This window comes from Miscanthus floridulus, chromosome 10, assembly GCF_019320115.1.
Source record: "Miscanthus floridulus cultivar M001 chromosome 10, ASM1932011v1, whole genome shotgun sequence".
Classification (NCBI taxonomy): Eukaryota; Viridiplantae; Streptophyta; class Magnoliopsida; order Poales; family Poaceae; genus Miscanthus; species Miscanthus floridulus.
Genome location: NC_089589.1, coordinates 133,510,879 through 133,523,551, shown reverse-complemented (window position 1 = coordinate 133,523,551; position 12,673 = coordinate 133,510,879). Strand labels below are relative to the sequence as shown.

The 12,673-nt window shown below is 45.7% G+C and overlaps 1 protein-coding gene across 1 annotated transcript; it reads right to left on the bottom strand.

Moving 5' to 3' along the window:
- Nucleotides 1–2,373: 2,373 nt before the first annotated feature.
- On the bottom strand, nucleotides 2,374–8,328 carry LOC136489703 (putative disease resistance RPP13-like protein 1). The gene is made up of 3 exons (XM_066486269.1): nucleotides 7,318–8,328; nucleotides 2,498–4,276; nucleotides 2,374–2,403 (listed from the first exon to the last, which is right to left on the bottom strand). Exons 1-3 carry the CDS (start codon nucleotides 8,326–8,328, stop codon nucleotides 2,374–2,376), a joined length of 2,820 nt encoding a protein of 939 aa, XP_066342366.1.
- Nucleotides 8,329–12,673: the final 4,345 nt, after the last annotated feature.

Genomic DNA, 12,673 nt, shown 5'->3' with positions numbered 1-12,673 from the left:
CCTTCCTGCATATGCAGAGAGCAGGATCGGAGACACACAAGGAGCCATATGGGGAAGTGACTTGACGGGCCTCTCCAGCTCTCCTCAGTCCAGGACGCAAGCGTGGGCGTCTGGCAACGGTGGCCAGCGACGGAGCGGCCCGCACCTCCGTTCTAACTACAGGGCTGCTGTGGTGTTACAGCTTCATGAACAGTTTTGTCGGTGAAGCCGAACTTTTTTCGTGACTCCGTTCGGCAAAATAGCTTCACACAGAAAACAAACCAAATAAAATTACAATAATACCCCTCCTTATCTTTTACTTCTCTTTTTTTCCTCGTCTTCTTCGTGGGTGTCTTCTTCGCTCTTCCTGCAAGCCTTTCTTCTAGACGGCGCCTCTCCCGGTGGCCCTCCAGGCGGCTCGTGCCCCTCTCGGCGGCCACCTCCCCCTGTAGCGGCTCCCCACCCATCGACCCTCCAGGGGCCCACGGCGGCGCTCCTCCCGGCGGACAGCAGCAACGCCCCTCACGGCATAGCCCCTCACGGCGGCAGGCATAGCCAGCAGCGACGCCCCTTTTTTTTTTACTCCAGAGGCAGCGCCCCGGACACCTTTTTTTTGTGACTCCAGCGGCGGCACCCTTGACGCACGCCTGCATCACCGCGCGCCCGGCGGCCGTGTCTTACACCCCGGTGGCCTGCCCTTCGGGTTCCGGCCATGGCCGCGTGCGCCTCACGGCTGCGCACTACATGCTGACGTCACTGAGAGAGGGCAAATGCAGTCTTTTAGGAAATTGGGGCCCACTTGTATCAGATGAAGCTGGGATAAGCAGCTTTTTTTCATCTCTCTCCCACCCTATGCCTATGTAAGAGGAGAAAACAACTCGTGAAGCTGTTTTGAAAAAGGATGTTTGGCAAAAAGATAGCTCACAATAGCTTATAAAGTTGGTGAAGCTGTACCAAACAGGCCCTCAATCTTCATCTTCAGCGAATGTAGTCGATATTTGGCGACTTGATATGGGTCATCTTGTCGTACTGCCCCATTCGGCTTACCTTATAATCCGGTTTATTCGGCTTCTTTTTTCAGCTAGAATAGTGTTTTTCTCTCACAACAATTCAGTCGGAACAGTGTTTTCTCTCACAGCTGCTGCCTATTAACAAAGACTCATACAAAAAATCCACTAAGGTCTTGTTCAGATGATGTCAGATTCACCTCAATTCATATCTGTTGGTGTGAATTAGGGTAGAATTTAGTTCAAGTTACACTCCAATCCACCTCAACACATGTGAATTGATGCGCATCCGACTATGTCCAAACAAGGCCTAAATGTAGTTGTCATCAGAAAAAGTATCTATTGGCTTTACACGAATGGGCTTGGAAGAACAAGATCATTATGTACATGCTACTTTTTTCTTTTTCACAAAGATTATGTACATGCTACTTGACGGATATCTTCCTCTACAAGTGGAATTGTGAATTGGTCTGTCAGGCAATACAGGGTGGCTTTTATTTTTTTGGTCATTTTGCTTCACAAGTTTTTTTTAGACGATTTTGCTTCACAATGTTAGAACGACCGATTCAAGACAAAAAGAATGGCGGACAAATAGTGTCGATTTGACCACCAAAGCCACCATGCTTGGTTCATCTGTTATCCACAACTCACAAGGAAGGCTCGTTCTGGACATTTGCCCTGTCTGCGTCAGAAAGCAGAGCACATCATAATCACCATTATGGTGCTCCCATGTCTGCTCCCTGTTTATTACAAATCCTGCACCTCAGGTCCATTACTTGTACAAATATACATAGGTCCATTACTTCAATAAAAAACATACATATTAGATGAAATACAAGAGTGCCTCCGGTTACAATGATTCCTCAGTATGTCGTTCGTAGGCCTCTGTACACAGTCTGGGTGTGACCCACCCACCGGCAGCATCAAGCAGAGCAATTGAGCAAAACAGAGTACTGGCCGCTGCAAGCTAGCAGGATGCGGCTCCGCCATAAGGATCCCTGCATATATATTAGTTACATACAGGATCAATGGATAATGATACTTCAAAATTAAGTGCGTATTAAGCGGTACTACTACGTAGTAAGTACTACTACGACTGCACATGTAGGTGTGGTGCACTGCACTGTGAACCAAAAGTAATGTGGAGCACTTGTTACCTGAAAATATTAGTACGTGATTTATTTCTGGTATGGTTGTGCAGCAATTAGTCTTCATCTTCTGCGAAAGTAGTCGATAGCGCATGACTTGATATGGCTGATCTTGTGGTACTCACATGAGCTGCTGCCTGTTAACAAGGACTTGTACAACTTCTCGCTGCATGTCAACTTGAAATACCTTGGGGTTACTGTTGTCAGATATTCCGGAACTGTCTCCATGGTGCCGTCCCTCATCTCCATGCTATCGAGTGATGGGACACCTTTTAACACCTCCAGATTTCGGCAGTGTGAGATCGTGATTTTCTGCAACATGGAGAGATCGCTGATCCTTTTCAGCCTGGGGCAGTCGAATACTTTAAGCTGCACGACTGAAGGGAAGTTCTCTATATATGTCAGGTTGCTCAGCCTGCACAGGCGCACTTCTCTTACAGCAAGCCTCCTGCTACTGCCGAGCCCTGGTGGAAGACAAGTTAGCTTGCAGCTATCAATTATGAGCTCCTTGAGTGCAGGCATTGCCATGGCATCCTCACCCTGCTCCTCCCATTCCCACTCCTCCCATTCGAATAAGCCAGCCAGACGAAGAGTTGCCAGGTTAGGAAAACCTACTACTGATCCAGTAGTGACAATACCTCCACCCACTGCCAGGGAGGAGGCTGAATGGAACTCAGGCCCAACACTCTTGATGGCAGGTGCGTCATAAATGACCAGAGTCTCCAAACTAGGGAGCTGGCACAGACCGTCAGGGAGTTGGGTGCAATAATGAAGTTTGTCCATCCTTAAAATCCTCAGGCTCTTAAAGCCACATGTAGCTGGAACCATCATCCAATTTGGTAGCCGGCTACCAAAGTATCCTTCCATGTGTAGATGCCGTATGCTGGATGGAGGGCTGAGCTTCTCAATTACCTCCTCCACTACTCTCTGCTGCTGCTGCTTGTTGGTTTCATCCCTCAATCCCATGAATCCGCTGCTACTCCAATGTAGTTGCAAGTAATCAAGGTGCTCCTTGCTACTAACCATGGCCATTCCAGCCAACGAGCTAGCAGGCACATTTTCTAGACCATGTAAAGAAAGCTTCCTAAGCTGGGACAGAGGCCCTATCTCTTCAAAGCTGCACCAGCCCGTGCCCCCATTCTTGTCCAAATGTACTCGGAACCCAGAAAGTGATCTTAGATTTTTTAACTGACCAAACCCCTTGGGTATTAAAACATTGTCATGGAAACCATACATGCTAAGAGTTCTTAGATGCAGAAGCTGTGTAATGCAGCTAGGAAGATGGTCTAGCGGACATCCGTCAACCACAATGTGCTGCAAGAACTTCATCCTATGAATGTCTCCTGGTAGCCTAGTTATATTTGTATCCTCTAAGTGGAGGTATCTCAGGTGCCTCAGCTGACATAGAGAGTCAACCAATCTATCACAATCAGTACCCCTTATAAAAAGCACTCTTAGGGTAGACAATCTCCCAAATGAGTCACTAGGCTGAACATTAATTCTTTTATTTATAATTAATGTTCTTACTGATTTGTGCTTCTGTAGAATATCCCATTCTAGTGCTGACTTGGTTGATCCTATAGACAAGTGACGTACATGGCTGATCTTGCTACCACCATCATCTTGCTGATCCTGGACCACCAATGATTCTTCTTTAGACATAAACTCTGCAAAAGATCGCACCACGTCATGCATGGTGCATGAGTATCGAGTGAGAGCTGATTCTGGTTCAATAAGATTCCTCGTGATTAGCTCCTGGTAATACCCATCTGCTATTTCTTCTAGCCAATCATCATATGAACTACTGCTTCTGTCTGGTGGATGGATAAATCCCTCACTGATCCACATCGGAACAACTTCACGTTGCCAAAAAGTTGTACCTTTAGGGAAAAGTGAGCAGTATAGGAAGCACTGCTTCAGCTGGGGAGACAAATCCTCATAGCTCAAGTAGATCGCATTGTCCAGTTCCTTAGGCAATCCAGCTACTGACCATGCATGATGCTTAAAAACAGCCTCCCAATCACCCTCGCTTCGGGGCTTCGTACTTAGCAGTCCTCCCATCACTTTGATAGCAAGTGGTAAACCTCCACACTTACTGATAATTTTCATCCCGACAACTTTCAGGTGATCTGTTCCATGTACCTACCAGCACAAACAACCATTTCCAATCATAAAACATATTTACAATATTTAATTTGTAAAATAATGGTAAGCAGTTAGCCGATTTGTTATACTATATAATCTTTTGTATATGCTGCCCCGCCTGCGTGGACGGAAGAAGCTAAAATGATAAATACTCCCTGTCACAAAAAGAGCAATTATGGGATTCGCGCTAGCCGAAATAGCTCCAGTGACAAAATTTTAATAAATAATATTAGCATTTATGTCTCCCTACAAATTTATTATGAAAATATATTCTGTAATAATTTAATGGCACTTACTTTGTATCATAAATGTTAGTAGTTTCTTATATAATTTTGGTCAAAATTTAAATTACTCGACTTCTTGGGAAGTGAGAATTGCATTATTTATGGAACAGAGGGAGTAGAAAGGTTCAGTTTGGAATTTGTGGGCCCACCTCACATTGGGAGCTGTCCATGGCAGTTCCGCCCAATGTATTGGCTGATTTGTTGATGGACGCTAAATTTTTTGTTTCCATTCAGTTTGCTACCTAAATTTGCCTACATCGCACATTTAGGTTGACAAATTGATGACAAATATTTTTGTGCAACTTTTCACAACTGAATATTTGGCATGGAAAATTTCGAGAGCCAATCAAGCATGCCTTAAATATGCATAAATTGCCAAAATCAAATTAAGGTTTAGTGGCCAATCTTACATGTAGATGGGAGAGATGAGTAATTTATTGGAGACTTATAAGTGACCATAGATTATGTTTAATACTAAAAACATAATAATATTGATGCAAATTTAGAGGTACATTTATTACCTTTTTATAGTCGTACAAGTCGATAATTTAGATGCAGATGTTTATGCTACCTAGATTATTTTTACTAATGAAAAATATGGGTAATTTAGATGCATATTTAGGTGTTACTTTTGTTATTTTCATGATGATAGAGATGGATAATTTGGATGCATATTAGGGGTTTCTTTAGGTTATTACTGGCAAACATACCTGTGCGTTGGAATGAGAACTTTGTCATGTAGTTAGATTACTCATGTAGTGCTGGATATCTATTATTAATCACTTCATGTGTTTCAATTCATCTAAAATCAAACTCTATATTGTGCCTTGACACATGCTATATTTTTACTCATATGTGTACGGGAGGAAACACTCAACAATCATGTTGTTTGTTCCATTTCATTTTGGAATTGGGCTAACTTGTATGGACATAGGTAAATGTGGTGGACCATGGTAACACTTTTGTATTCCAATTTGTTTTGGAAATAGACTCTGCATCATGCTTAGACATCCTACTCTAACTTGTACACAAATGGAATAGATGGAGTCTGTTGGATCCCATCCGTCAATTGTGATTGATGAAAGATAAAGAAACCTTTTGGTCTTTAATATATGAAAGAAGGCCCGTGCGTTGCTATGAAAGAATGCCTAAGAGTTTTGAAAAAAAGATGTGTCATTTGTGCAGACAAGTTTTTAAATAAAACAAAAAATGAGAATTATTTTTGAATGACGGAAGCAATAATTAATACAGTTTCAAGGGAATCACTAGGAAGTTTTTGGTGCCATTATCCGATGACAGTGTGTAATACTCTGCGTCTAGAATTTGCTTATTTGACCTAGTTCCTCAAGTGCAATGGGCCTGCATACACATAGCACCTCTCTTGCACTTCAGTCCTCAATTTGTGTAAAAGGATTAACCCAAAGATGCTATTTTTCGAATGACAAGCCCTCACCCTCATAAATATATAAGGTGGTAATAAACCCACCAATTGTAACTGCTCATGTGCCACATGGGCCAACAACAGGCATCTAACGGGCTGAGGTGTTACATTCATCCCATGAAGGGCTGATGTCCTCGGCAACTCACCACACACAGCAGATGCCTAGAACCACCCCTTGGTACACCCCTCCCTGGTCACATGCCAAAAGAGTTGATGCTCTGAATACTACCTATAACACCATATGTCCGAAATCTGCTTACAGCCCAGCTCCTCACGTGGAACGGGTCTGCATAGCACATGTCTTGTACTTTCGTCATCACTTTGTATAATAAAAAGGTTAACCCAGAGGTGCTACAATTGGAATGAAAAGGATTATAAGCTAGCCCTCACGCTCCTAAGCTTCCAAGGTTGTAATAAACACACCAACTATAACTCCTCATTTGGCAGATGGGACGCATGGGCCAACAACACAACTACATGCTTCTAATGGGCTGGTGTGTTACACAATGTTCACCTTGTTTCCAATGAGTGATTGTCAAAACTTTCTGGCACTTTTGTGGGATTTAACTTGGAAATCATTCTCAATTATGTGTTGTTTAGGTTATCACTGTGGATGTTGTCTTTAGGATCACTTAAGCTTTTATGTCTTGTTGCAAGGTGGCCCCTTCCATGTAATGGGGGTCATTCCCTAATATCTGCTATTTTATCTTAATAGGTGAATATACAACTAGAGTTTCAACTTAAGATATATGCATAGAAAATTACAATGACTAATAATAGGATAAAAGATGCAGGCCATGACATCGTAGCTTATCATGGACTATAACTATTGCGGACACACAGTTTTGTGATACAAAAAGGAAGAAATAGTGAATATTGATGAAAAACATATAGATTACTTGGTCAAATTATCACACTTCGGTAGAGGTAACAGAGTATCTATATGGTTATTATGTATAAAGAATAAAAGAGAGACAAAGGGCACAAAGACAAGCAATTTGATTAGATATAGGTACTAAACATTTCCACAAACTTCTAAGACTTATATCTCAAAGGTTTAAACCTGTATAGGTGGACACGTAATGGATTAGTGTGGATAATTTAGATGCATATTCATGAGTCACTTTAGATTCAACAACAAAGCTCGATAATTTGGATGCGTACTTATGGCTTTACTAGGAGTTGTATATTGTAACTAGTTTGTAATACCATAGTTTTCTAAACCTACTATGTCAAAATAGGCCCTGAATAGATAGAGTTAAGGGAATAATGTGCATTAAACTTCAAAATAAATGGTATATGTGTTCACTAACTTGACCAGGTGTTGGCGGCAACTGTTTGTTGAGCAAGGACCAAGCATCATCTTGGTTGAGTGGGCTGACATGATGTTGGTAGAAGGAGGCTCCGGTCCGTAGAGCTAGGTCTTCTAATCTTGTAGTGATTAGCACCCAATTGCCCTGTTGATTTTTACTTGCATTTCTGACTGGAACACTAAGCACATTGCTCCATGCTACATTACTCCACACATCATCTAGGACCAGGAGAAACCTACCCATGGACAAGGTGTTGGTGAGCATCCGTGAGAGGAGGGTCTTGTCTTGCACCCCACCATGGACTCCCCCAGCTTGCTCAATTGCTGTCCTGAGAAGCTCAACCTCATCAAAGTGTTGGGTGATGCTTAGCCATATCTTCACTTTGAAGTGTCCTTGGATGGTGGTCTCATTGCAGATCTTCTGGGCCAAGGTGGTTTTGCCCATGCCACCTGTGCCCACAATGGCCACCACTTTGATGTCGTGGTGTCCATTGATGGTTAGCATTTGAGCAAGCTCCCTTGTCTCCCTCTCAATTTTCTCACCAACAATAGCTGACTCAACAAACTCAGATGTCATCTTCTCGCTAGTGGACATCCTCTGCTCTAGGTGGGAGCCTAGATTGATGACGAAGTTGAACTTGTGAGCCTCTTTGTATATGTTGTCCAGCCTCTGGTTGAGCTCCTTGATGCGGCTGCCTATCTTGTGTGCGAACACAGGATTCCGCAGGCAGAAGAGCAACGGCTGGAAGCAGCCGTGCGCCATTTGTTGTTCCATGCTGCCGCCACCTCTGGACTCCCTCCTCTTGTTCGCCTCGAGTTGACATAGGTCTAGGATGTCAGCGGCGTCATACATGGCATTCTTGAGCTTTGTCGCCCATCTCTGGACGCTTGTGTCAGTGATGCGTCTCCTCTCAGCATCTGTGAGGAAGGCTTTGAGGCCTTCCATGTTGTCCTCCAGCTTGGTGATCTGAGCGGAGACGCCCAACATCATGGACACCTCTTCTTGCGCCATGTCTGCGATTAGTTTCTTGAGGTAGGGTGCGAAAGCATCCAGGATAGCCGCCATGGCTGAATTAAGCGTGTCGTATACCTGCTGGTGGTAGCCAGCTCGTAGTAAAAATCACCCACAAGATAGCAACTGCCGATTAGTAAACCATGTGCTTAACTAATTTATGTAGCTCGTATTAACTAGTACTCTGATCATAGAAAAGTAATACGCCGTAATCAAGTAGCTAGACTCGACTCACCGGAGTGCGCGCGTCAGCAGATTGGCAGATGGGGATGAGTAACCAGCAGTAAACGGCTGCTGGACGGGCGGCCGGGGCAATGCGGATCACACCAAGGAGGCAGCTATATATGCTTAATTGTATTCTCTTTCCTTAATTTGCCGATGGAGTTGAGGAAGGGTACACCGGCCGGCCAGATTTTTTATCAATTTGTCGATGCCATTTATGCTTTGTTTGTTCCACTTGTGCTAGTTCTTTCATATGTTTTGCCGCCCAGCCTCTGGCCCACTGGTCTGCTCTGTTCTGCTTTGCCAGAAAAGAAAAGAAAAACTATTATTCCGGCCACCTTGGAGTTGCAGGTAGGGCGGTTTTAGACGGTTGTGGCCTGGTCGAGCAGGACGCATCACGCCAATCTCTGGCCTGCTTCCTTCTGATTTACTCTGCCAGCTCCCAGAGAGTTTGTCTCCTTCAACAAAACTTTAGCCATTTATTATGAAAGAAAGGATAGATGAGCAAAACTAGCTCTAAACTCCAAATGTGATCACACCAATCAGGGCATCCGTTCGGCGGACGGACGCCCAGCCCGCTCCCGTCCGTCGTGCGCCCCACCTACGCCGCTCGCTTCCACCTGCACGCTTGCTCCCACCCGTCGCGCACCCCGCCCACTGCGGCCATCTCACCGCAGCCGTGGACGCCTCCACCACACCACCTACCTGCCCAGATTCGTTCCGCAGGGCCACCTCCACCGCACCAGTTCACCGCGCCGCCCGTCCATGTTGCGCTGAAAGTGTGTGTTGCAAACGTCTATGTTTCAAGTGTTTTCGGTATTTCAGAGGTATATTGCAAATGTTTCATATGGATGTTGCAAAAGTAGATCTGGATGTTGCATGTGTTGTAATGGCTATACACGTATGTTGCAAGTGTCTATTCAAAATGTTTCATCTACTTCAGATGTATGTTGCAAATGTTTTATCTGGATGTTGCATATGTTGCACTAGCTATACACATATGTTGCAAGCGTATGTTCCAAATGTTTCATCCGTTTTAGACGTATGTTGAAGCAAGTGCTTCATCTTGCAAGTGTTTCAAGACCAGGCGCGGGGTGCAGGTGCAGGCGCGGGCAGTCCCCGCATGCACGATACGGAACGGGCGCGGGTGGTCCCCTCATGCATTCGCACGGGTGAAGAGCAGTGTAGGCGGTCCCCTCCTGTTCTGCATACGCGTGGGCGCGGAGCAGGCGCGGGCGTCAGGGAGCTAGTTTCACCCTTTTTAATTAACTAGCAACGGAATCCAATACGTATTAAAATTGAATTCCGTACCATTGCTAGACGTGACTTGTTCTATCTTGTATGAGTGCTGGTTTAGGGTCCAGGTCACATACGAGATGTAGGGGGTGCGACCGAATATGTATTAAAATCAGAATCTGTATCGATCATCGTAAAAAAAGCGGGACTAAACAAATACTCCGTTGTCTCGGGAGTTTGAACAAATTTTTAGATAATGGATTCATTAATCCGGCCCCTCTATATACATGAAGGATATACACAGCCAAAAGGATACAAGAGCACATAGACTTACACCTCAACAAAGAGGAGAGGACACGACCAAAAAAAGGAACAAACTACAACCTCAGCACATCCCTGCTTCCCGGCATCCACCTGAAACGGCCAGATTCGGCGAGTGGAAGTCGTCAAGTCACCGCCGGCCCTAGTGCGCCATCACTGCGAACCTCCGCTGGTGCTATCTTCATCCGCTTCAAGTGAGGTGACGCCATCACTGCGAACATTATTGTTTGACCATGAAATTCATAGTTTTTTCTGATTCCATTATGCTAAATAATAATGATTGAATAGTAATGTTCACAAGATATATCAGATTAGGAAGAGTCTGCATCATGGAGGGAGATTTTCTTATGAAGTACTTGGAGATGGATCATCCTTGATATGGAAGGATGTATTGCTTTTTTGGACTTTGAACAATGGAGGATGCTGATTTTTCTTTTCTTAAAGTAGATCTTAGAGATAAAAAAAATAAAAAATATCTATGTAGAGATAGTACTGAATTAAACTTAAATTTCATTAATCCAGTGAAATAAAATGCCTAAGCATACTATCAAACTCAGACTATAAAAATTGTTCAGATTTGGTTATCAACGGCATTTAATGGAGTTAGTCCCGTCTCCTGTGTAACGAACACCTTGTAATGGTGTTTTGTCCTCTCAATGGCATTTAAGGGAACAAATTATCTATATGGATGGCAATTAAGGAAATAAGGCTTGTTCATACAACGGTAATGGCAATGAGGGGATCAAAAACTGGCAGTGAAGGAAGCCTATAACTTTTTATGGCAATGAAGGGATTGTTATATGTTTGAGTGGCAATTAGAGAATTCTCTCATAATATTAATGTTGTTAGGAATTCCATAAGTGTCTCCATGGTGGCATCAATAGTCTCATCGCATGCTGTCTAGTGACGGGACTCCTTTTAGCACCTCCACATTTGGGCAACCGATGATCCTGATTTTCTACAACCTAGAGAGGTTGTTGATCCTTTTGAGCATGGTGCAATCTTGTGCTGCAGTCCAGAGATCACTGATACTCTTGAGCTTGGGGCAGTGGGACACGTCAAGTGACACCACTGATTGGAAGCTGTGCACAGATATCAGGTTGGTATCCTCGTACAGGTTGAGAGGCCAAGCGACTAGATGGTGGCTGTGCTCAGCTCTGCTCTGTTTCTGCTCTGTTCACTGACATGTCCGGTGCTTCCAAAGTAGTATGAATGAACCATTATATTCCTCAGTCACAGCTCACAGTGAAGGCTCGTCCTGGCCATTTGCTCTGCCTCCCTCGGAAAGCAGAGGGCCTTGCATATATTGGTGCAATGCAGGCCACAAAGCAGTGGATACGGTGCGGCCGCGGTGATCGGAAAAAGCAGAGGAGAATCCCATAATCACCATGATATATATGGTGTTGTATCCCCCAACATTGAGGAGGCCGAGTAAGGTCGATCAAGAATGGTCAGGGATCATCATACAATGTTCATGCTACATGTCCGCTTGCTGTTTATTGCTGTACTACAAAGGATTTGATCACCACACTTTCAGTTCATTATAATACCCGGGACTACAGGCACAATACTAGTGTAAATATGGTGTTGATCACGTCAGCGTCGGTGATGTTGGGGAGCTCGTTGCGCTTCTTGGAGAAGCGCTGGATGTACTTCCGGAGGGTCTCGTTGGCCCTCTGCCTGCAGTTGCGGAGGTCCCATGAGTTCCTAGGCCGTGTGTACGTACCCTGGGAGTGGCCGACGAAGACGGAACGGAGGTCAGCCCCACAGCGGATGCTGCCGGGCTCGAGCTGCTCGAGCCATGCTCTGGTCAACTAGATAGGAGCAGGGGAAGGTACTGGAGCTGCTCGAGCCACGCTCTGGTCGTCCGACCCCCTGGCCCCCATGGTGAGGTGGTAGTCCTCGAGCCAATGGTCCGGGTTGGCCTCGCTGTCGTACTTGGAGATGTGCGTCGGCCACCGGAATCGCCTGGGGTAGGGTGTGGCCTGGATCGCTGCCCCGAATGCCAGGGGGCCGAAGTGATCCAAGGCGGCGCCCCCGCCCCTCCGCTCGGGAGTGCGGGACTGCGCCTGAGCGTGGCACCTGGCCTCAATGGTGTCACGGATGTCATGGTCGTCGCCGACCCGGTGGTGCGCGGGGGGACGCAGGGGCGAAAGCTCGCGCCTTCGCTCCTGCCGGGGCTTGGCGCCCCTGGTCCGTGGATGGCCGGAGCTGCTGCCTGAGGAGTCACCACCGCTTCCACCCATTGGTAGGGCCTAGAGAACATAGCGCGACGCCGGGAGGCGGAACTCTCGGCCTGCTGCTCAAGGGCGACATGGAGAAGCGGCCACGCCTCGTTCAGCCGCTCGTTTGTCTTCAGGTCCGGCGTATTGAAGATGTCCTCAAGCCGACAAGCAGTGGCCACCATGTTGTAGGCCACTCAAGGAAAGTGTAGGGTGCTGGGCCCCCCGTGCGGGCATCATCATTGTTGGCAAGAAGCTACGTGGCTTGCTGCTACGCAAAGTCCTGCCTTTGGCGCTCGTGCTCTGCCTCGGCGGCCCCTAGGTCCACCTGCTGAGTTCATAAG